Below are 23,673 nucleotides of genomic sequence, written 5' to 3' on the forward strand. Positions count from 1 at the left end.
CCTGCTGAAGAGTTCATACATGAGGCAGTCAGACGTGTTTCCTGTTGCTGGTGTAAATGACATCGATGGTTCGTGGTTGGACCAGTTAGACTGAATTCTTGGGAAAAACAATTTGTGATCTCTTGGCTTCCAAACACTTTTTTTAAAGGTTTAAAACAAGTCCCCAGCTACTTCATCTGTTCAGGAGAACACTATTTTTGCCAACACCCGGCTCTCCATTGGCATGAGGGTGAACTGTTCCTTTAATACCACAGGAGGAAGAGCAGTGTTCCTTGTTGATTTAATAGACATGCAATGATATATTGTTTCATGGTAAAACTGTCAAAGTGTGTATGCACACTCACGTGGCATGTTTGGAGAAGGAGGGGTAAAGTGTAGACGAGGAAGTTCAGCATTCCAGGTGACGGCCTGGGTAAAGTTTCAAGTTCTACCAGTGAAGCCGCTTTGTTTGCTCATGGAGGCAGCCACCTATGACAGAGTGAAGATTTAATCTTATTCTCTGGTGTTGGGAGGATCAGTTCCGTTAAACTTTTACTTTTACGTAACTCGTCCATCGCTAGAGGAGTTGTTGCTGCATTCATGATCCAGATTCCATGATTCAGATTTTTCTTTTCCACATTCAGCCAGTTTCAATTTCACGCGGCGCTTGTTTGTCGGATCATCAGATGGATTTTTGGAACAAAAAAACCTGCAAGAAAACAAGGTCTGTATAAAAAAAAAAAAAAAGTGTTAATGAGATTTCAGGTTTTAGTCCCCGCGGTACAATTAAATACCTCTGGCTGCAGCCGATGATGATCTTGATCGTGGATTAGACTTTTTATTTCTTTAATTAACTGATTAGTCACTTTGTCTTTAAGAAGTCAGAAATAATTACAAAAGGAGCCCCCAAAGTGTATTATTGAAAAAGGCAATAAGCTCCAGAGATATTAACTTGTGCATGTTGAGCTCTCAGTAATGATCTGAGAAATACTGCATGACTAACATTGAATAAATACATGCTGAGGTTCCTCCACAGTGGTCACCATCTGCTCGGCAGCAACATCCTCCATTTATCAGGTTTTATCTGTGTTTAATCCTGAGACGAGGTGACGGAGGCGGACATTAATTTCTGTTAAACTCTGACCTGATCTGCATCAACCCGATACCTTTTACATACTGTCGGTTTTCGATTACAGAGCTATTCTGTTTCCGACCTCCAGCATATGAAAGGGATATGACATTACGGGCTGTCACTGTGGATATACACATCCCTATTGTGTCCCAACCCGTGTGTCATCCTTCGCTTTCCCACCTGTCGCTGGCACTCTTTCTTTTGTCAGTTTTGACAGTGAAACCCATGAAGAGCAATCGCTTTGTATTCCAAATGTGCCACAGAAATCCCCCAACTGGTTTGTCGCTTCATGTCTCGTAAACAAAAATGTGGCCTGTTAAAAGTTTGTCGCTCACATTGAGGCGGGTCGTGCTGTTCCGCACAGAGCAATCACAAGTTGGTTCCTTTTGTCTCCAGAGCCACGTAAAGACGCTTTAATTGGGCCAAACTTGTGATTGTCTGGTCAGAAGTTTGTCTCACTAACTGCTGCACCCAAGGTGCTTTGTTTTGTTTCAATATCCCCCTCCAAGGGTGCTTGTTAGGTGAGGTGGACCGACTGGCCAGAGACTGTGGGTGGTGCTGGATAAAGCCGAGAGACACTTTGTAGTTCAGATGAGACGATGCCAAAAGCCTTTCCCATGTGGTAAAAGATGCTTGTGAGTTTTCTTTGTGCTTGAAAGAGAAGGGGAAAAGAGGTGGGGGGGGGGGGGGGGGGGGGGGGGGTTAGTCAAGGTGACTGTGTGGCATCATCACACACACACACACACACACACACACACACACACACACACACACACACACAGTGAAGCTTTACTGCCTCGAGTTCTTATAAAACAAAAGCCTGTAAGCACATCGGAGAGGTACTGCATCATTTGTCATACCACCTATGAAACACTTTTGCTGACTTTGCAAAATTTTTCAAAGCCAGCACACACACACACACAACACTATATCTGCACACACTGTGGTTGTGCACTCCTGCTGTAGTCGATTCGAGGGCTGAAACTGTGCGCCGTATATCAAGTGTAGGATTAGTCGCCTTCTGTCGGTAGATAAATGATGATGGTGGCTGATTTTTGGCCAGTTTGTGAAAGAAATGCCGGCAGTAAGTTGTATCCGTCTGTCCGCAGTTAATTGACATGTTACCAGAAAGCTTCAGAAAGGTATAAAACAACCATTACAATGATAAACCGGTCATGCAGTGTGAAACCGAGCTAGTTTAGTGTGCTGATTACTTCTTTTAGAGTTGTTAGTCAACAACAGCGTGACTGTTCCTGTCCAGACAATAGATGGCAGCACAGAAATAGACACAGACCTCCCACCCGCCTCTCCTCCACCCAGCACAAACATCACAGTCAAACAAAGGGTTGCTTAACTGGCCGGAGGCTTTTTGTGAATGTTCAGATCTAAAAATACTGTTTGTTGTTTTTTTTAAAAGGGCTCATTTGGTCCTAAATTATATTCAACCAGATCTGACGCCCCCTAAATTTCCCTGTTGCAGGAGGAGAGGCTGATCACGGTAATTTACAGTTAACGAGGTCCTTATTTGACACTGACAGCTCACAACATGCTCTCTGTTGCACGGGGGATGAGGGAAATGGGAAGGGGGATGCAAATTAGATTCTAATGAGGGACTGGATTTGTGCAGAAGCTTTACAGTGTTTGACCTGCGAGGTTCTTTTTGGTCTGATTGTCAAGAATTCAGTGAAGTCCAGATTTTTGCCTCTTGTCTGAAACTAAAAATCAAACTGGCGTGTGCACTGACAGGTTTTGTTTTCACACATTATGCACAATGATGCAATTTGCCCCTCGTTAAGCCTCTGTAGCCATGACGACAGACAGTGCCCCCCCCCCTTTGTCTGCGAGCCCCAAATTCAAGGACCAACCAAGTTCAATGTGAAATTGGTTCAGCGGGTCAGCAGTGGCAGCACTTACAAACATGCACGCACACACACACACACACACACACACACACACACACACTCAGACTGATGCAATTAGAAGCAGTTCAGTGCGAGGGCTCCTGGCACGTACGTTCTCTCTGCGGTTGTTTATCACTCCAATCGGCCTCCCTGTCTCCAAACCAAATGTTTGGGCTACGTTCGTCGAACCAGCGGTCTGGGCTTTTCTAAACTCTCCGCGGGTCCATGTGCAGTCCCAGAACCTTTTCAAAAAATTCCCACAGAGCCAGAGTCGGAGAGGGGTGGAGAAAGAAAAAAAAAAAAAAAAAGGAGATCGGGAAGTTTTTGTCTGGGAGGAGCGATGATGAAAGTATATGGCCGAACTGATAAGATAAACCTTGTTAAAAAGTGTTGTCGGGGAGAGGAGCCGTCGCTCCGCCCTCCACCTCCTCTGATGTCAGACTTTCCTCAAATAAAGAAATTCAGTTGCATAAACACAGGAACTCAAGCCGGCCTGAATGAAAACACACGGACAGTAGTTTCCTGAAAATGTCCTCTTCCTTCAATTCAATGCATTCCAGACCTGAACACATGCCCAGTTTTGATTGGCTGGTTATCGCCGTGCAGACGGGTGAGTGGTGTTAACCTGCCCTGATTTCAAACAGCTTTTATCAGGCTGTTTCTTCCTAAAGTGCTTTTTTTTTCCTTACAGCAGGTAGGAAACATAAGGAAAGGAAAGGAACAAAGGCAGAGTGAAACAGGTTTATCTCTGATCGGATGGCGAGATTTACAGCTGCGCACTAAAAGGAGCTCTTAAAGCAAACGCACAGTCTGAATGAATGTAAAATGCATTAAAAATCTACATCGAGTGAATATGAATATCACTTTTTATACCGTGACAGTTGTTGGCTTTTCTCCGGAGCGCTCACCCATCGCTGGCTAGACCACACTTCCTGCATACTTTAAAATGTATTTTCAGCTTCGTGTCCCTCGAGAGGTCTTGATTAGTTTATGATGAACATCAACATGCGACATCTAACCGGAGCGCTGTGCCAAAAAAGCATGATTACTGACTCATTTGGAAAAAAAAGCCTCAGTGCAAGTTCGACTCTGAGGTTTGAGGTCTGATGCCGCCAAACCCATCGTACATTCAGCTGGGTCGTTATTTGCTCTGACATATTAGTAAATATAAAAATGATTACAGCAAAACAATCTTCACTTTACTGAGCCCTCAGTTCTACAGAAGAGGTTCAGCTCCTACTTGTTGTGGGGAGTTTTACTCAGATCAAGCTGTTGCACTCGACTGTGATTGGACCGCAGCTGGACGAGGAGAGGTGGAGGTGACACGCACGCCGGCGTAGATTCAAATAATGCACTGCGTGTTTATGTGTGCAGCATGAAGGTGTTGGTACAACCCCGCATTGTGCGATGACAAATGAGCCATAAGACCATGCTGCCAATCATGACGTCACCAGGGTTATATTACCTTGGGTGTGGACACTGGACATAAAACCCTCTGCTAACAAACTGGGCAGTGAAGTTTGAAAGACGTGGACGTCAGAAACTTTAAACGCAAGTTGACTCACACACACACACACACACACAAGACAAAATCACTCGACTGTCTCTCTGCCGTCGGTCCAGCGGTACCCTGTTGTCTGGGTTTTCTGCTTTGCACTTTGTACTCAGCAGGTTAGTCAGGTGTTTCAGCCTCGTCATATTTCAATAAAGTGCCATGTCGATTTACCGAAACCGAGAGGATGGAGGCAGGTAAGATGCTAAACCAGGGACGGTCCCATGTATTAAATTTGCTTTGAACCAAAATAATCACCAATCCAGCTCGGCAGATACCCATGTAGATATCAATCATGTTTCCCTTTATGAGGGCTATCTGAAGGCGGGCCCACATGTCTCACATGTAGAGCTCCACCCTGTGCGTAGCCCGACAGGCAGTGTTGCAGTGGAGAGGAAGGTTTGCAACGAGACTGACGACGGCTTGTGACGTGAGAACAATGGAATAAGTTGGACTCTCAGTTGTTGGCGTTGAGGTTCCCGGGCAACAATCAATAGACAGAAAATGCGTCTCTGCTTGTAAGTGCTCTTGAATATGCTGTGGTGACGGGCTCGTGGTGTTTGGTAAATCATGCCGTCAGTTTTCCTCCTTTTTTTTAAATTAAACTCTTCAAAACTTTTAAGTATTGAATATAAGTTTTCTCCAAGAGTTTTGAACCTTTTTTTATGTGTTTACACCTGTTTGAAAGGTGGCTGGTGGTTTGTTCCTTGATGATTCAACTGTTCTCTTGTTATTCTTCCTCTTCTGCAAAAGACACCTGATCCACACAAACAACACAGCTAAACATTCCAGTTATGTTCCAACGCTCAACAAACATCTGAAGCAGTAAAACTACTGTTCGTTGCCAGGAACATTAATGTGAAGTGACAACAGACACGTTTTCTGCTTCACCGTAAATGTTAGTTGCACCTGCGTCTGCGTTTGCATTGGTTCCCTGTACAGTTTTGTCTGCCAATGGGTGCACAGCCACCCAGGAAAAGGAAGTTAAACTGGCGATCCATTTCCATTAGAGAGTAAATGATTAAGCTCAAGTATTTTGGGGTCTTGTTCACAAGTGAGCGTGAGACTGACGGAATGGTGAAAATGGTGAAACATCGGCGGTTCTGCTGGACGTCAGCTGGAAGGTGAAGCTTTTTGTTTGTCGCTCGATCTACATTCCAACACTCACCCATGATCACAAGCTTTGGGCAGAGACCAAGAGAATATGAGTCCTAGGATAAGAGTGGCTCATCCTCGGAGATAGGATGAGGAGCTCGGACATCTGGAGGGAGCTCAAAGTGGAGCTGCTGCTTCTTTGAGTTGAAAGGAGCCAGCTGAGGTGGTTCGGGGCAGCTGATTAGGATGCCTCCTTGGCGCCTCTCTTTGGATGTTTTCTTGGCATGACCAACTGGGAGGAGACCCTTGGGCAGACCCAGAACTCACTGGAGGGATAATGTATCTCATCTGGCCTGGGAACGTCTCCGGATTCCCCAGGAGGAGCTGGGAAGTGTTGCTGGGGAGAAGGGCTTCCAGAATAACCTTCTGAGCCTGCTGCCAATGTGACCCAACCCCAGAGAAGCAGACGAAGAAGGATGGATGACTGGAATAACTCACAGTTTGTACTGTGTTGTTGTTGTTGTTGTTCTTCAGCATTAAGGAAAGCAGAAATTATTCTGTTGTCTTTTCAACAGAGGCACCAACAATCACTCCTCTTGGTGATGCTCGGGGGCAACAGTTGTTTTTTGACACTTTAAAGCAAAAATCTTATGATAGTAAACGTCCTCCAGGAGTTTGAGAACTGCTTTGCATTGGCAGTTTATATGAGATGATCAACACGGTGTCTTTTGCCATTTAAAAAAAATGATTTCATGCATTATTCTGTGACTCTTCTTTGGGTCATCCCCCAAATCTGACATGCATTTTTGCTAAAAGAAAGAAAGAAAAACCCCTTTCACTTTGCTCTCCGTCACTGTTTCTTTCAATTTCTCCGTGCGAGAGATGAGACTTTGATTCACCGCTCGCTTCCGCCCTCTTTGTCTTTTTTAACTGCGAGCTTTTGGGGGGGAGACGGAGAAGAGCGGAGTGACAGAGGGAGCAAATGTGAGGGGGAATTGAAGATGACAGATAATCGTGGGGAAGTGAAGGAGTCGCAGAGAGGATGTGGCAGTGGAAGACGAGGTGGCGCAGTGCTTCAGTGATGGACCAAAACACCACCAGCTTCCACCTCATCTCCTCTTCTCCTTTGTCTTCTTTTCTCCCTTCTGCTCCCATCTCTTCATCCCTCTCATCCTCTTCGCTCCCATGAATGATTTGTGTTCATGTCAGAGGTATTATGTATGCTTCGTTTAGATTTTCGAAAAAGGGCAGCACAGCATCTCGGAAAAAGAAAATGGAGTAGTTACACAACGTGAAAATGTCTCTATCTGTTGATGGTTGCAGATTTGTGCCAGTGCTGCAGTATTAGGGCTGGATGAGTGAAAACAAAGGGAGCGTGGGACACATTTCCTTCCCACAACATAACCTGAAAAAGAGCACCAGAATCTTATTTAAGGACAAATGGCGTCCCGACCAATATAACTTATTACTTCATCGTCACCATGTGCCGATTCTGTGTTAGTCAGGATCTCTCTGAAACTTAAAGCCAGCCGATGTTACAGCTCAGCTGAGGAGGAAACCGTCAGTGTTTACATCCCACGCTGTCACAAAGCACCGGATCCTCTTCAAATGGCTGTCAGCCGAAGTTTGATAGAGAGAAAATAGTTCCACCATGAAACTGCTCACAACAACATCAGTGGATTCTCTGGAAACTTTCTGGAAAGAGACGCCGGTGTCCTTCTCTTTGTTTTTTTTTGTTTTGTTTTTTTATGTATGCTTGTACATGCCGAGTGCCATCTTGCTCCATCGTATCGAAGAAACGGCAGACATTTCTACGGACGACATCTCCAGATCTCGGCAACTCGCACCAAAACATTCATTTATTCGTGGGATGAAACTTGATTTCAACTGGACTTACTCTGTTTGACTTGGACTAACCTGAGATCCTCCCGAGGTCTGCCAACAGATTCATTTTGAATCAGTCAGCCAAGCAGCCAATGAGGCTTCGCGAACAAGAGAAACATGTTGTGATTAGCAGTGCAGACCAAAACCAAAAGTTTGGGACTTGATTTGACTTGGAATTTACCTGACTTGACTCGGGACTTCGTAGCCAACACATACTTGTCCAAACTCTGATGATTCACTTTCAGATTATAGGACTTCGACAAGACTATAGACTGACTATTTCCACTCCTGTTAGGATCTAAATGCATCCGTTTTCAGCTGTTAAAATGAATCTGAGGCTGTTGTTCGGTCTCAAAATGTTCAGTTAATGCAGCACACGACTGTAAAATGCTTCATCCTGTCAGAGCAGCAGCACTCTCCGTCCTCTCGTCTCCTCTCTGCCCTGACATTCGCCCCTCTCGGCACCAACTCATGCCTCATTCATTGCCATCCTCCCTCCACTGGACCACATCTCTCCACACCACCACCACCACCACCTCCCATCCTCTCCCTGCTCTTCCTCTTTGTCCTCCCCCATCTTCAGCTGGACCTCACTCCTCCCCTGCCTCTTCTTCACACTCCCCATCACTCTCCTCTCCTTGTCTCACATCCAGCAGTCAGGATCCTCGGGGTGGGTTGGTTGGAGGGGGTGGGTTGTGCTGAACAAGCTACTTCAGATTCACGCGATGCACTGCTGGGAGGTCACTGGCAGAGTTGGCTCGTTTTCTCTCCCACCCGTTAGCTCAGTGTTTTGTCTTTTCATTTCCCCTGCACATTGTATGCTTAATGTGTTCAGATGTCCAGCGTTTTTTGCGAAGATGGATGAGGGTACAATAATAAATCTTGCTGTGTAAGCATCGAGTGTCCCCGTTTCCTTGACCCGGCCCTGCCTGTGCCTGGATAAAAAGGAAATCCCACTCAAAGCCAAGACAGATGCTCATATTCAGAAGCTTCGAACCCACTTTTATGCTCTGTTGAGTCCATTTTTGTCATTGCAACAGACAGAAAAATGTTGGGGAAATGGATCAGGCAGACGCTTACAAACAGAACCCGATAAGAATTGTCTGGTCCGTCCCGCTCTGCAGAAATCAGTACGTTCTATCCGTCTCCTCATCTCTCGTATCGTCCACACTTAGCAGGTCCTCCATGAGAAGCCACACATCCGTGAAAATTCTGATTCCTCTTCTTTCAGTTCACTTCTTCCCTCTGTCCTTTATCGTCCTCGATGAAAAGCTACAGGATGGAAATTAAATCGAATCATTTAATCAGCATGATCATTAGCATACATTATGTACAGCTCACTGGACCGCCCAAAAGCAGGATTCTCAGTGTGGCCAAATATACTTGCAACATTCACATGTTCAACAACTGTAATTTACTTGCATTAATCAGTTTTATTGCCCACATGTGAGCTGATTGTAACGTGTCTCTGTCGGTCGCCTTTACGAACCTGTGACCAATTAGATTTCAGTCCAAATTATGAAGCCAATTCCAATATTCACTCTTGTTTTAGCTCGGATTTGGTCTCCACCCACAACTGATGGAAATATTTGGCTCTTTAGCTCACAAATGCTTCTTACGTTCGCCATTTATCTGCTCACATGCGCCAGTTTGGTGCTGGGCTATCACCCACATGAATGAAATGCTGACGAGTGGTGAGTGAACCACAGCGGTGAAGCTGCAGGCTGTAAATACAAAAGCGTGCGATGGAAAACGCTGAACAGTAGCAGAACAGTATGGTGGATTGAGGGCAGGGCGTAGTTTGTGCCAGATCCTGCCGAAACAGGATCCGGGACATCCCAGATTGGAACCAGCACCTGTTTGATAGGATCTGCCACCTCCTTTGTCTCTGTCAGACACCTTTTGTGTAATATCTGATGATATCTACCCCGTCCTCCTCTTGTAGTATTACCCACTGGAGCTTGAAGTTGATTTTGAAGCGATGGCGGGAGCAGTCATGTCACGTAGTGTCGCCGTGAAGCGAAATGACTTTGACTTTGTGCACGAAACGTGAACTGAGCCGTCATGTGGCCTGTGCCAGTTAGTGTCTAAATATTTTGGCGTATGACTGTGCTGTGAAAAGATGGAATGGGTGCGGTTAATTTAAGACGTGTGTGTCTAGCTGTGAGTCGATGCCGTCCGTAGCACGGAAATAGATTGACACGATCGATCAGACAGACGGACAGAACGTGTCACTCAGCTTGTTTTCTTCTTTTTACCGCTGTTTGTAGTATAGTCAGCTCTCACTCCATCCCCGCCACTGAAGCGCTGGGAGGCGATTCGACAGGGAGGTGAAGGGACAGAAAAAGAGAGGAAGGTGAAGAGAGCTTGTGCAAACAGCAACAATCAGCTGTTACTTTTCACAGCTCCCGGCTGATTCAGAGCGATGATTGTGGACGCTCTGATTAATAAATGTAAAGAAGTAACCCTCAGTCTGTGATGACAGCTTTGGTTTTGTTTAGTTTTAAATGCTAGCACCTAGACATCGTCCAGTGTGCTCCAGGCACTGTGATCTTCAATATGTTCCTTCACTTTTTCACTTCCCCCGACCTGCCGGAGCAGCACCGTGTCTGTTCCTTGTGATTTACAAATCCAGCACTGGTTCAGGGGAACTTGTTTTACTGCCTGAAACATCTGAATATTACTCTAATCTCAGCTTGTAGGATCTATATTCAGATCAAGCTAACTGTGCTATCTATGTATATGGATGGATAGCACATTAAATCCTCTCAGTCCCAAACTTTTTATCTATTTTGTAATCAGCCCTCAAAGACTGATGCAGCTACAAAATGGTTATTGTTTTAAAGTGTTTGATAACTTTAGAACCACTGATCCTGTCCATATGATTTCTCAGGTTTTTAGTGGAGTCACACATCTTTGGAGTATACGATGCAGGTGATCACACCATCAGGTTCTGCAGCATTGATCTGGAAGGAAACTCATGTAGTTTCTTTGGGCAAATGAGCAGTGGCCAAACTACTTGTGTTGTTCAATGGAAGACATATTTCTCAAAAAGTTGTTGAAAGTGACTTTAGTGTCTGTGTGTTCTCGTGATTTCCACAGGAAAGATGTGGACAAATTCAGATGGAGGTCTAAAAACATTCAAGTACACGTCAAAAGTCTTGACTGGCAAATTCATCCATTCTCAGACAAAGCAAGTTCCAACACTGGGACCTGAAGTGTTCCAGACTGAATCCAAATGAATTGTGGCTCTTGATGTCGACTGCTAGAGGAGAATAGGAAACAAAAATAAATACGAGACAGTGAACGGTTGTTCTCAGCTTTTGAGGGTTAAATAGAAGAAACAACATCCTGAGTGGGAAAATAAAAAAACAAAAACGCTGAATATTGTTGCACTCAATCTAGCTTGAAGGCTAAAATGCAGGTTCAGGGCTCCATGCACTTGAGTCTAACGCTTTCCTCCTGTTATTTGGACTATTTGCTCTCGCCAAAGTAAAGGAGTGGTGATTGATTGTGTGTGTGTGTGTGTGTGTGTGTGTGTGTGTGTGTGTGTGTGTGTGTGTGTGTGTGTGTGTGTGTGTGTGTGTGTTTGAACAGCCCCGAGGACATTACTTTTAAGTTAATTGTTGTTCGCTCGCAGAGGTGCAGATGAGAATAAAGAGATTATTTCAAAAAGGGGAAATTGTTTTCTGATGTTATTAGTCGGACTCATGTTTCTTCATTTCCTGTCCTTCCAGGATGAAAATGCGGCGGCACAGGGTGTTCTTGCTGTGCACGGTGGGCCTGTGCGTCATCTCCTTCCTCCACTACTACAAGGCCCTCCACTACGTCTCCCTGCTGCGCGAGCTCTCCGCCCCGTACCCCAACATCAAGTCCTTCATCATGGTCACCGGCTTCTTCTGGCGGGAGAAGGGCGCGGCCGCCACCCCGCTCAGCCCCGCCTCCCCTGAAGAGGCCCCTCCCCTACCTGTTCTCCGCCAGTCGGACAGCAAAGGCAGACCCCTGCCGGGTTCTTTGGGAGGCGGAGGAGGAGGTGGAGGTGGAGGAGGAGGAGGAGGAGGAGGAGGTGGGGGGCTGGGCCTGGGGATCGGTGGGGTCATGGTCGGAGGCGCTGGAATCATTGGCAGCGCGGGGTTGGAGATGAGGTTGAGGGAGGAGCCAGCGCCCCCTCACCCGTGGGAGAAGCCGGAGGAGAACCATCGAGGAGACACTCCGAATGAGGTGAGACCAGTAAAATTTTATGACAGTACATTAAGTCACCAGTAAGTGCAGCACAACAGCCCTGCAGTAAAAAGTGTTTTGTTTTTTATATAGAGACTGCCTTCTTTAGTTGTTATGAGCTTTCTAATTCTGTGGTGTTGTTGCATTTGGATTTTCCCCCCGTAACAAGATCTCCCAACACTGTGAAACACTCCTTACATTTTCTGTTCTCTTACATCATAAAGCTTCAAGCCCAAATTGTTTGTTTTTTTTGTCATCAGGTGCCAAAAGAATCGCTCTGCACCTGACGCTCCTTCACTATCGAACAAAGATTGCTCTGAAAAAGCCAATTTCGGCTACAGACATTGTGATTTTTTTCCAGTGTAGTTATTTTTTTTTATTTTTCATTTTTTTCCCCATTTTGTTTTGGGAGGTGGAGATCACAGGTATTTATTTGGGCTGCACCTGGTGCAGAACGACACGTGTATTTTAGTTGCAGAAAAACGCAACCAGAGAGGAAAAATATCACACAGACCTCACAGCACATGTTTATCGATTTCCTCTTCAGGATGAGAAAAGACTGACAAAGTAAAACCATTCAACACAACACGTATGTTGTTCCCTTTCATAGCCGTCTTGAGGTCATTGTAATAAATATCACCTCATGTGTTTTATCGTCTCTTATCTTATCGGTACTTATCTTATCAGGTACTTTTGAACAAGTCGTCTAATTAATATGTTTGTATTGGCACGTCCTATTTAAGTCAAATGTTTATAAAGGAACCTTAATCTCAACCTTAATCAATTTGCAAATACATTTTCAACCTTCAGCAAGTTCCCACGCCCATGTCCATGAAGGCTTTGAGACAAGAAAAGGAAACGATTGGTCTGATGTTGATGTTACTCACCTGGTTACCTAGTTACACTGCAGTTTTAAAGATATCATGTAACTAAAATGTTCAAAGGTCACCGCCAGTGCACACAGAAATACATTTTTAGGCAGTATGAACTGTAAAAAGTAAATCATCAACACAATTTTTGGCCAGCGCCATGATAAAATAAATATGCAGAAGGAACTGCAAACATTTAGCTCCACAAGATAAGTGTGCACTATCTCCAGCTCTCAAGTCTTGATCCAAAGACACTGAGCTGGAGTTTTTTTTTTCTCTTTGTCGTTAATTATCAACTTTTAAATGGCTCTCAAGGTGCTAATCTACTTTCTTCTCCATCTCTTTCTGTCCAGGAAAGAGTTGAAGACCATTTGAAGCCGCGGAACCCGAGCCACCCAGCCCAACCTGCCGGGCCGGACCTTCCAGAGGTCCCACTGGCGGCGAGAGACCACCACGTGGTGTTACATAAGGACCCGTTGCCTGACCCCTTAGAAATGATGGGAGACCTCCACACCCGCACTCACCAGCTTCTGGACGACAAAACCCCGTACTTTGTCCGAACCAAAGCTGGGGCCCTTTGCTTCAGGCAGGGGACGGAGGTGGCTACCCCAAAGGAGTACTCTGGGAAATCAGGGGGGTCTGTGGGCAACGGAGCCGGGGAAGGTGCTCGAGCTGTGGCAGCTGGGCAACGGAAACCACTGGAAGTCCAGCAGCAGCCCTCCCTAGCTCCAAAAGCCAAGGTCAGAAGCAGGGGGGGCAACGGGAAGCGGCTGGTCAAGTGTGTGTGTCGGCCCGGATGGCACGGCCCTTACTGTGGCGTTCCCACCATGGTGTACCACTCCAATCTGCCCACCAAGGAGCGGCTGACGCCCAGAGAGACCCCGCGGAGGGTCATCAACGCCATCAACATCAACCACGAGTTTGACCTGCTGCACGCTCGCTTTAATGAGCTCGCCCAAGCCGTCGATCTGTTCCTCGTTTGTGAATCCAACTTTACTGCCTATGGAGAGAGACGGCCTTTGAGGTAAGACAGCATTTTTTTTTTTTTCCTTGAGAGAGATTATACATGCCATGCCTTTAAGGTCAAGGTAAGCGTTAATCCTCAGCTGAGCCGCCGTGTGGCCATCGGCAGATGCTTTGTGCCCGACAGAATAGCATTGTAAAATGGCATTCATGCTCAGCAAACTTTAAGATGGATTAAAGACGTAAAAGTGTGTGATATGGTGCCGGGGCTTGAAGCACAGCACAGTGATGCGAATACTGTGTGTGTGTGTGTGTGTGTGCGCGTGTGTGTACAGTTTAAAACCTGCTTCCCGAAAAGTTGGGACACTGTCTAAAACATAAATAGACTCATTTAGGTCATTTGCAAATGGGTGCTTTCTTTTATTATTCAGCATTCCATCGTTTTCAGTTCAGAGTTGTGTGTTAGACAGTACTGTTCATGTCATGTCAAGTCTTAGTTCAGATAAATGAAGTTATTTGAGGTCACGGGTGAAGCTCCATCTACGCCCCATAATCATATTCATTAGTACGCGATCGGAAAGTAGCAGAAAATTCCAGGTTCGACCCCGCCGATGAGTCGACTGTTTACCGCCGACAGCTTACAATCTTTGTTTACAGCCGAGCGAAAATTACAGTGAAGTTCCTTTGGCAACAACATGAAACGCCTCGGGAGCAATTTTACAGCAGATTATGACAAGAGCGACACGATCGACTCTGCATGGAGCCTTGGAGGGAGAGATTGGTGTGTTCAATCATCGGATGTGACACTGCATGAAGGCGGCTGCAGTCAGCGAACAATCTGTTTTGCGATGCGTTTGTCCAGGTTAATTGAGTTGTTCCCTGCAGTCACTCTGGTGTATGTACAGTGGGCTTTTTGACTCGAAGGCGTCATTTGTCAAACAAGGACCTTTGTCGCCTGTTATTCTTTATCTGTGGCAAAACATTTTGCTGGCATAATGCATTGCTCAGAGTTTAGATGTGTTTGCTCTACTCTACCAGGCAACAATGGTTTCCATTCTGTTCTCTGCAGTATGAAACATCAATCAGGCCGGCTTTTGAAGTGCGCTTGAGTCGTGTAATCCATAAAATATCTGTTAATTTTCCATCAAAGTCACTTTATTGTTGCATGGTAATGCAGTTTATTGGAAAAGTTAACTCAAAATTAATCATTATGTGCTCACCTGGGATGAAGTTTTGTGGTCAACAAAACATTTGTGGAGCTTCACAGCAAAACAGCGTTCTCCTAAAAAACAGGAGTAGATGGAGACTTGTTTTATAATGTAAGAAAACGAGCCCCCTCCCAAAGAAAAACATTAAATAGCACCATTGTACCAGTCCTGCATAATCCAGCTGTCTGTAAGCCTGAGATCCCAAATGGATCTGTAAAGACATAATTTACAACATTCAGACAAAATGTTCTCTGTAGCTGTTAAGCTCAAAGCTTTGGTGCACATCCTGCCTGAGGTGGGTCATTTCAAATCAGCTTGAGTACTTTGGGCTTCTGAATACTTGGAGAGCCATTTTATTTGTCATTATTAATTTGTTGTATGACGTTTTCAAACAGGTCCTCATCTGCTTCAGTTGTTTAGGAGAATGCTGCAATGCATTGTACGGGTTAAAGTTAAGCAAATGTGTTCCTGTCCAAAAAATCAACACACATGCTTGTTGTTAAAATGTGTTTTTTTCCACACGCATGTGCTGGTAAAACACGAGATGCAAAACATAACACGCATGGAAATATTGCTTCATAGCACCACTGGCAGTAAAGCACCACACATGGAAACTTTTAAAATGCAGACTGATTCTGAAATGGCAATCGGACTTTGACAACAGGTCAAATAATTTGGAAATCAATCATTACTCAAAATGATAGGTGCGAATAGTTATGTGTGATGTGATGCAAATGTTTCTTTGGCACTAAATGGCATTAGTAATTTTTCTCCAGTTTCCTGCGCCTCCTCCTCAACGGTACGTACGACTACGTGCGTCACAAGATCCTCTACGTGTTCCTCGACCACTTCCCAGAGGGGGGCCGGCAGGACGGCTGGATCGCTGATGACTACCTGCGTACCTTCCTGACCCACAACGGCATGTCCAGGGTGGTGGGCGCGAGACCGGACGACGTCTTTGTCATCAACGATGCAGATGAAATCCCGGCGCTTGATGGCCTCCTTTTCCTCAAGCTGTTTGATGGCTGGACGGAGCCTTTCGCCATCCACATGCGCAAGGTAGCAGAGATATGTCAACTTGTGTGTGTGTGTGTGTGTGTGTGTGTGTAGCTGATCGAATGTTTTTTCTCCAGGATGATGGTTGATGCATGTCTCATTCAGGAAATTGGTCTATTCAGCGTCCTCACATTTGTTTTTAGTCCAATAGCTCAATAAAACAGAGCAACAACTGAACCACGTGTTCAGGCAGCCTGTTCATTATTCTGGTGTTGCTCTGCTCTCTCCCCACATCCAGTCACTGTATGGATTTTTCTGGAAGCAGTTTGGCTCTCTGGAGGTGGTGTCAGGCTGCACGGTGGGGATGCTCCGCCACGTCTACGATGGAGACGGCATCAAGCTCCGGCGTCGCGAGTACTACACCATGCCCGGCTTCCGTAAGTACGAGAACGACACAGGCCACATCCTGGTGCAGTGGTCGGTGGGCAGCCCCTTTCACTTCGCCGGGTGGCACTGCTCCTGGTGCTTCACGCCCGAGGGGATCTACTTCAAGCTGGTGTCGGCGCAGAACGGAGACTTCCCGAGGTGGGGCGACTACGAGGACAAGCGTGACCTCAACTACATCCGCGATCTGATCAGGACCGGGGGCTGGTTCGATGGCTCCCAGCAGGAATATCCCCCTGTGGACCCCAAAGAGCACATGTACGCGCCCAAGTACATGCTGGAGCACTATGAACGGTACCGCTACCTCCTGGAGAACCCTTACAGCAGAGGGTCTAGACTGACAGAGGGCTAGGAGCTCAGCTGGGGAAAAGATGAGTGAAGTAACTAGTCAGGCCTGAGTGAGGCCTCAACACTGAGTTTTTTTGGGGCGGAACGGTACTGATGAACTAACTCTCTCATTGGAGCGATACCACGTGTATCTCCACCAGGCAGCACTGATGTTGCAGGGATTTAAAAATCTCTTTAAAATCAAATCATTATTTTGGGGTCAAAAAAAAAAAAAACGAAAAACAAAAAAGAAGAAGAAGGGAGCACTGAGTAACATCCACCACGGATTTACGGAGAGATCATTTTAGAGGATTCAACCACTGGATAAACAAAATCATAGATTTCCTCATTCCTCCCTTTTTGGGGGAGGAAAAGAAGCTATCTCTCTTTTCTGTTACCCCGCTCCCCCATCCTCCTTTTCTTCACCCGAGCCTGCTGAGAGTAACAGGGCCGCTTCGAAGCAAAGAGATGGATATTTCACAGCCTTGTGAAACCTGTGGAGATGAGAAACTTTGTATTGAAGGACTGTTTTGTTTTGTTTTGTTTGTTTGTTTGTTTCCTTCCGTCTGTGTTCACTGAAGTTTACGGACCGATGCTCACGATTCACTCTCCACCTTTCAGATGTCTTCCTAATCATAGTCGGTGACCTCCTTCCAGAAACAGACGCACGGTTCAGATATTATTCTCGGGTCTCGGTAGAAAAAAAAAAAAAATTATAAAACCCTATTTAAACCCCCCCGCTGGAGTACCCACTGCCAAATGAAAAAGGAACGACTCGATGGAAGTGTTTCCCCCGCTCATTCATGTCCTCACACTCATTCACATGCACCTTTAGGCCTGGATGTGTGTTTTGTGGGGAAAAAAAACTGTGTGTGTGTGTGTGTGTGTGTGTGTGTGTGTGTGTGTGTGTGTGTGTGTAGCTGATCGAATGTTTTTTCTCCAGGATGATGGTTGATGCATGTGTGATCTGTCTTTGTGTCATATTGCGAGGGTTTTGGGGCTGTAGAGGGAGGGTGGTGGGGGGTGTTTGCGAGACGATCAGCGAGAGGAAACAGACGGTGAAAGAGAATCGTTGGGTGGGGAGAAAGAAAGAGTGAGGTGGGAATACAGCTCGAGCGAGACAGAAGGCAGGAGAGAGCGAAGAATAATGAGGGAGGAAGAGAGCGGTGATGAAAAGGGAAGAAAGGGAGGCTCTCTCTCTCTCTCGACGTTCATTTTCCCACAGTGCCTGCTGATGCACGGGTGTCGCAGGCATGATCGTGCAGAGTGTGTGTGTGTGTGTGTGTGTGTGTTCCCTCAGCGCTCACAGACAGCGCTGAATAAATCATGGCCCCTGTCGATGGCATCCGAGACGGATGGAACTGGCTGTTGTTGTTTGTCCGACGAGAACAATCGAGACCAGTCGGGGGAGAGATCACCCCTCAGTTTTGTCTCTCCGTCTAGCCAGCAGCTGGGATGACTTTGTTTCCTTGGAAACTGAAGTATGTGAAAAAGGGAGAAGGATGGGATCGGTGTGTTTTTTTTTCCCTTTTTAAGATGAGTGGGTGGGTTCATATCAGGCGAGGAGCTGCAGCGATCAGACGAGGTCAGCGTCGGCTGCAGGTCCCCTCCGGTTAAATATTCCACTTTTCCGTGGCTGTCAATCACCCGCTCACTGAAAACGACTCCGCTTTCTGTCCTCTTTCTTTCTCTTTTCATGCCATGAAGTGTCTTTTTCTGTCCGTCTTTGGTGTTGGTCTCGTCTTAATCCTCACTAACATGGCCATGCTCTCTTCGGTTCAATTATATTCTCTCTCGCTCTCCACACATCCTCCTCTCTGTCTGAAATGTTAAATCTCCAACTCTTCCTTTAACTTTCCTTCACCCACCCACACACACACACACACACACACACTGGCTTTCACACTTAATTTTGGGCGTGTTGTATGTATTTCCTGTTAATCCTCACGGGAGCGTTTCAACAATAGCAGTGTATTTATCATCCCTCTGGCGATGTCTCTGCAGGACGGGACAGGGCAGCCCTGTACCCACAGATCTCGCTCATCTGTACATTTAGACGCTCGCGCCTCTCGTCTCCTCCCCGGCTGTCGATGTCGGCTACGTGCCTAAATCCCCCACGCCCCACATCTTTTGGCAGGAGTCGGCGATGTTGTGGATGATTTGGCGAGCGTGCTTCTTTCCTCTGTGGGCGGGTGTCACGAGGGCTCAGCTCAGACTTGTCAGGAGAGAAAGAATCATTGCAGAAACATTAAACAATGCTAGGAAGCAGCGAAGGAGGAGAGAAGGGAGCTAAACAGGCAGCAGACAGACAAGCACCAATCAAAGCCAATAAAGTCATTGTTTTTTCTTTTAATTGTAGATCGACGACATCCACCATCTGCCACTTCAACGCCTGTCTGGGCTGTAACAGGTACTGTTTACCTCAGCTCCAGGCTACATTAGGAGTGAACGGTTCCCCCAAGAGAAATAAAAGAAAAAAGTTTTTCGGGGAGTAAACTCAATAAGTTGCTGATGGGTGAGGATGGGACTGAGGACATTTTAAAATCTGCAAGCAAAAAAGTTTCATTGCTGTAGTTTTATTTTCACCTGAAGACAAGCCTGGCACAGAATGTCTCACTACAGAACGCGTCCACCTGTTTCCACCTCGCTCAAAGTGTCCTTGAGTAAGACTTGAATTAAAACCTCCACACGTAGCATTCAGCCCCTTAACACAACCTTTTCTCTAACAGTACACTCGCACTAGCTTCTCTCTATCAGTCCGTCAGCACGCCGGCTGTTAGCTCACGGTGGGAAACAGCAGATTTACCCAGCAGGCCGCTGACAGTTGCGTCGGGCCTGTGCTGCCGCCGCCTCGATGGCAGAGCGGTCTGCAGCAGCAGCTGTTTGGGGTTTGGCGTTGGTGCTGAGAGCCAAACTCCCATCCAAACCCATCCAAACCCCAGAGGGACTGCGGAGAAACGAGCTTTAAATAGGACTTGACATTAGACGAGAGACGAGATGACGGCGACGCTGGATGTGACGCTTTCATTTTTTGTTCCTGAATTAGATTTTCTGCTGATGATTAATGAAGATTGATGGGACAAAAAGAAACAGATGATGGATTTGAAAAAAGGGAAGTAGGGTTAACACTTTACCCAAGAGGAGCTTGTGTAGGTTTGAGATGTTAAATCATGAAATTAGGCAGTTATGTGTCACAGACGGTGGATTTCGTGTCCAAGCTATGAAATTAAATCAGTCGTTTGCAGTGCACTCCCTCCTGAATTAATGTTAATGCTCTCTGTGCTTATTCCGCCAAAACGGCATTGATGACTGTTTTCTGGTCGCAGCAGTTAACATGAAACCGACCAAAATGTCTAATTTGATCGCACAAAAAACAAACAAGACTTCTCCTCCTTCTCTCTGATTTCAGGACCTCAAATCACAACCATGTGCAGAGTCGCTGCCTGCGTAGCAAAAACACACGTTCGTCCTCTCATTTACACACAATAAACAGGCAAGTTTGTGCTTTATAGCGAAACGTAATCTCAGAAACTGTAACCTTGGGGGTGTTGTTGTTCAATCCCATCCAGGGCTGGGGTGTGTGTGTGTGTGTGTGTGTGTGTGTGTGTGTGTGTGTGTGTGTTTAAGCCCTGCCACGAGGCATTTAACCAGAGCTAACTCCCAGCTCTCAGCCTGCTGCAATCAGGCTGCACATCTGGCAAACATGGCGTGCGTGTTTGCATACGCGTACGTATGCTATGCACTTACAAAACCCTGTGTGTGTGTGTGTGTGTGTGTGTGTGTGTGTGTGTGTGTGTGTGTGTGACAGACGGAGTGACTCACGCCAGATAAGGGTGTCTGGCCTCGCTGAAAGACAAGCCAGGGTTACTTCACTCGGCCTGTTGCCCCGCCATCGCCACGGCAACCGTCCTTCTTGATGAATTCCTGAGCTCCCAAACAGCTCGAGGTCATCAGACCAAGATAGCCGACCCGCTAGCATCAGAGGTGGAGGGAAGGGAGAGAGCATGATCGGAGGAATCGCCAGACCTTGTTAACTGTACTTGCGCAAACCTGACCTGAGGAAAAAAAGAAATAAAAAAAATAGCAATAAAAATGCAAAAGCATCTCATTGCACGGTCGTTATCAGTAAATGTCGCATCTCTGCAGAGCTGAGAATAGTGACACATGCGTGTGGTGTGAGCCAGTAACAAGCACACACACACACACACACACACCTCTTTTATTTCATCGATTTGACTGACTCATCGCAGCGAGCAGACAATTTGCAAGAGGGACAGAGAGGTAGACTGAAACACTAATAAGCCAGGAATAAAACATGAACAAGCAATTATTTCTCTCTTTTTTGTTGGATTGAGCAAAGGCGGGAAAAACAGTTAAAAAAAACAGTTAAAAACAAAAAAGGGAGTCTTTTTTCAAACAAAGCCACAGCTTGATGAATGGAGGCTTGAATACGCAAAAAAAATAAAAGAAAAAAAGAGACATTTCCGGAATAATCCTTCCACCGCTGCTCCCAGTGACAGTCGTATCGGATGAGGCGTGATTATGACACGCGGAGAGGAGGGAGGTAATAAGCTTGACCGAGCGGTTTTGATTTTTCACTTTGATGAGGGGGAAAGTCATCGCGGCGATGAAATGAAAGCCGTCCGAATGAAGGGAGCAGCTCATCATCCCTGTAAAAGGAAATCTATAAACCGGCGACAAAGTCAAAACGCAGTTGTGATGTTGAGCGACTGAAGCGGCGTGTGTGTGTGTGTGTGTGTGTCCTCGCTGGGCTCATTATGGATTTAAAGTCTTTGATAAACAAAAGAGAAAAGGAGGGACTGTGTCTTGCTCAAGGACACTTTGGCAGATTGTGGCCACTCAGCAGACGGTATAGCACCTAAACGAACCTGTGATCTCTGCTGCTTCACAGACTGACTAATTGCAGCACCGGCATGGCGCCTGCTGTCATGATCCGTCCTAAATTCAATAAAGCAACAACATACAGGGAAATCAAACCAAAGACAGCTCGGCTCGGCTCTTAATGTGATCAGGTTTTTTTTTCAGGGCTCTCCGACCAACAAAAATCATCCGTGATGAACTTGGCTGCTTGCTTCAGGTGATTGGAACAGAGGGAATAAATTAACTGTAAAATACAAAAAGAAAAAAAAAAAAAAGTCAACGAGAGGAGAGCGACTCCACCGCAGACACGATTGGAGTTGCGTTGCTAGGTAACATCCAGGCGCCGTCTTTACTTCCTTTCAGTTATTGATATTAGCAACAGGAAATGAACTTTGACTCATCTGGAAGGTTAATGTCGACTCCGCGGTTGTTTTCTAAATAAACATTTGCGATGTTCCGTGCGCAGGTCGTCAGCTCCAGCATATTCAGTGTATCAGACATTAACTGCTGCATATTATATTCTCCCTGACTTCTGCTTACTTATCGAGACGTTCAGGTTTATTCCTGCACACGAGATATGTGCCCAAAGGCTTAAAAGAGTTCTAGTTGAAGTTTAGGGACTTGCAAGACGCATATTAAAGAAAATAGTGATCATAATTGCTGCAGCAGAGGTCCAAAAAAACGCTTCGTGCTACATTTCCCACAACTCCAACCTGCGAACCCCCTCCCACATGTCTGCCACCTGTTTTTAAATCTGTGATAAATCTGCAGTCTGCGAGCCAAGAGGTGAAATGACATCATTATGACATCACTCAGCAAAAGCTAATCAAGAGCCGCAGGAAACATTATACAAAACACTTCTCACAGGCTGACAGGGTCCAACGATGTCTCCTTAACCTGCTTGTGTAAAAACTGGCGAAGCGGCCCTTTAATGCGTCCCAAGACGAGGCGACTTTGAAGATGCAGAAATTGGTCACGAAAAATCAGAAACATCTGTGTAGAAACGGTCACCGTCAGAACCCCGCAACCCCCGACCCCTCTGCTCGGCACACACACACACACACACACACACACACACACACACACACACTAACCATCGACACATGTTTTGTAGTATTCAGCACGTGTGTGTGTCCTGTACAGATGTGTGTCTCCAGGGCTGGTGGTGCAGCTCCACCACCACCACCACTACAGTCACCCCCCCATCTGTTGTTGTGCTTGCAGAGCGGCTGGCTGTCTGTCTGTAGGGCTAACATGCCTTCACGGCGCTGGCCCCCCTCCAGCCCTGTGGCTTCCACCGATTGATCTTTTCCAAGAAACATTAGTGGCAGGCAGGCCGGAAATCAAGGAGGCGGGTGTGAGAGTGTGTGTGTGTCGGGGGGGGGGAGTGACTCTGTTGTTGAAATCATTTCTTTTCTTCCTGTGGCTCCTACACGGGTCCGAAAAAGCACAGAAACCATCAGAAAACTTTTGCCATCACACGTATCTGCGAGTAAAACTTGGTTGCAGACGGATCCTGCTTTGAATCCTCAAATCTAAGTGAGAAATTCCATTCTTGTTTTTTTGGGAGTAGGAACCAGCTCCACGCCTCCGCAGCGACAGAAAGCTGCTGCTATTGTCGTCTTGGCTGTAAACATGTTGTTATTCTCTCCGTGTGAGCGACGGAAAGCGTTCGCATTCCGCAAGCTGAGCAATCACATTAACACCGACAGCTGCGGCGATGTGTCACCGCCGATTGGAAAGCACTCGGTGTTACTAAGCACAAGTGTTCCCCAAAAACAAGTGCACGTCTCTTTCATGTACGTCTTTGTGCTTGGTTTTGGAATTCAGGCCTGGACTTGTTAGTGTTAGACTGAAACAAACGGCGTGAAGGGTTAAGCTCACCCAAATTCACAAAACGCTTGTGAAAGTGTCCAGGTTTGGTTCTTTAGCTGCCCAGATTTTGAGATCTCTCCTGGCTCTATCACAATGGAGGTCAGTCGAAATTCAACGGAATTTCATTTGGTGCCCGTCCAGTTTTCCGTGGAACCGTTGAGTGCATATTCTGTGGAGTAACAAGAGATTCCTGTTCCTGGAAAGAGAAAGCTGTGAAAACAACAAAAGTTTTCACTTCCATTGTGCTGTGAGTGGAGGCAAAGATGGAAACCAGGAGAAGGACAATGGGAACATTTGAGTGAGCTAACCAGTGACAGCATTACAGCGAAAAGAGTGTTGGGGGGGG

General features: G+C 46.2%; 1 protein-coding gene across 10 annotated transcripts in view; it reads left to right on the forward strand.

Annotated features, from left to right (window-relative positions):
- Nucleotides 1-23,673, forward strand: part of mgat3b (beta-1,4-mannosyl-glycoprotein 4-beta-N-acetylglucosaminyltransferase b) — a 78,602-nt gene extending 54,929 nt beyond the window's left edge. For 7 of the 10 annotated variants that reach the window (XM_037090374.1, XM_037090537.1, XM_037090346.1 and 4 more), the window contains exons 2-5: nucleotides 11,281-11,764; nucleotides 12,987-13,657; nucleotides 15,581-15,863; nucleotides 16,099-23,673. In XM_037090374.1, coding sequence (XP_036946269.1) covers nucleotides 11,281-11,764; nucleotides 12,987-13,657; nucleotides 15,581-15,863; nucleotides 16,099-16,596 — 1,936 coding nt within the window. In that variant the 3' untranslated portion in view covers nucleotides 16,597-23,673. Of the gene's footprint in view, nucleotides 1-355; nucleotides 704-3,481; nucleotides 3,623-4,959; nucleotides 5,083-11,280; nucleotides 11,765-12,986; nucleotides 13,658-15,580; nucleotides 15,864-16,098 lie in introns of those variants that run through there. The other 3 variants (XM_037090268.1, XM_037090622.1, XM_037090450.1) reach the window with 3 other exon arrangements.

Source organism: Acanthopagrus latus, chromosome 1 (assembly GCF_904848185.1).
Source record: "Acanthopagrus latus isolate v.2019 chromosome 1, fAcaLat1.1, whole genome shotgun sequence".
Lineage (NCBI taxonomy): Eukaryota > Metazoa > Chordata > Actinopteri > Spariformes > Sparidae > Acanthopagrus > Acanthopagrus latus.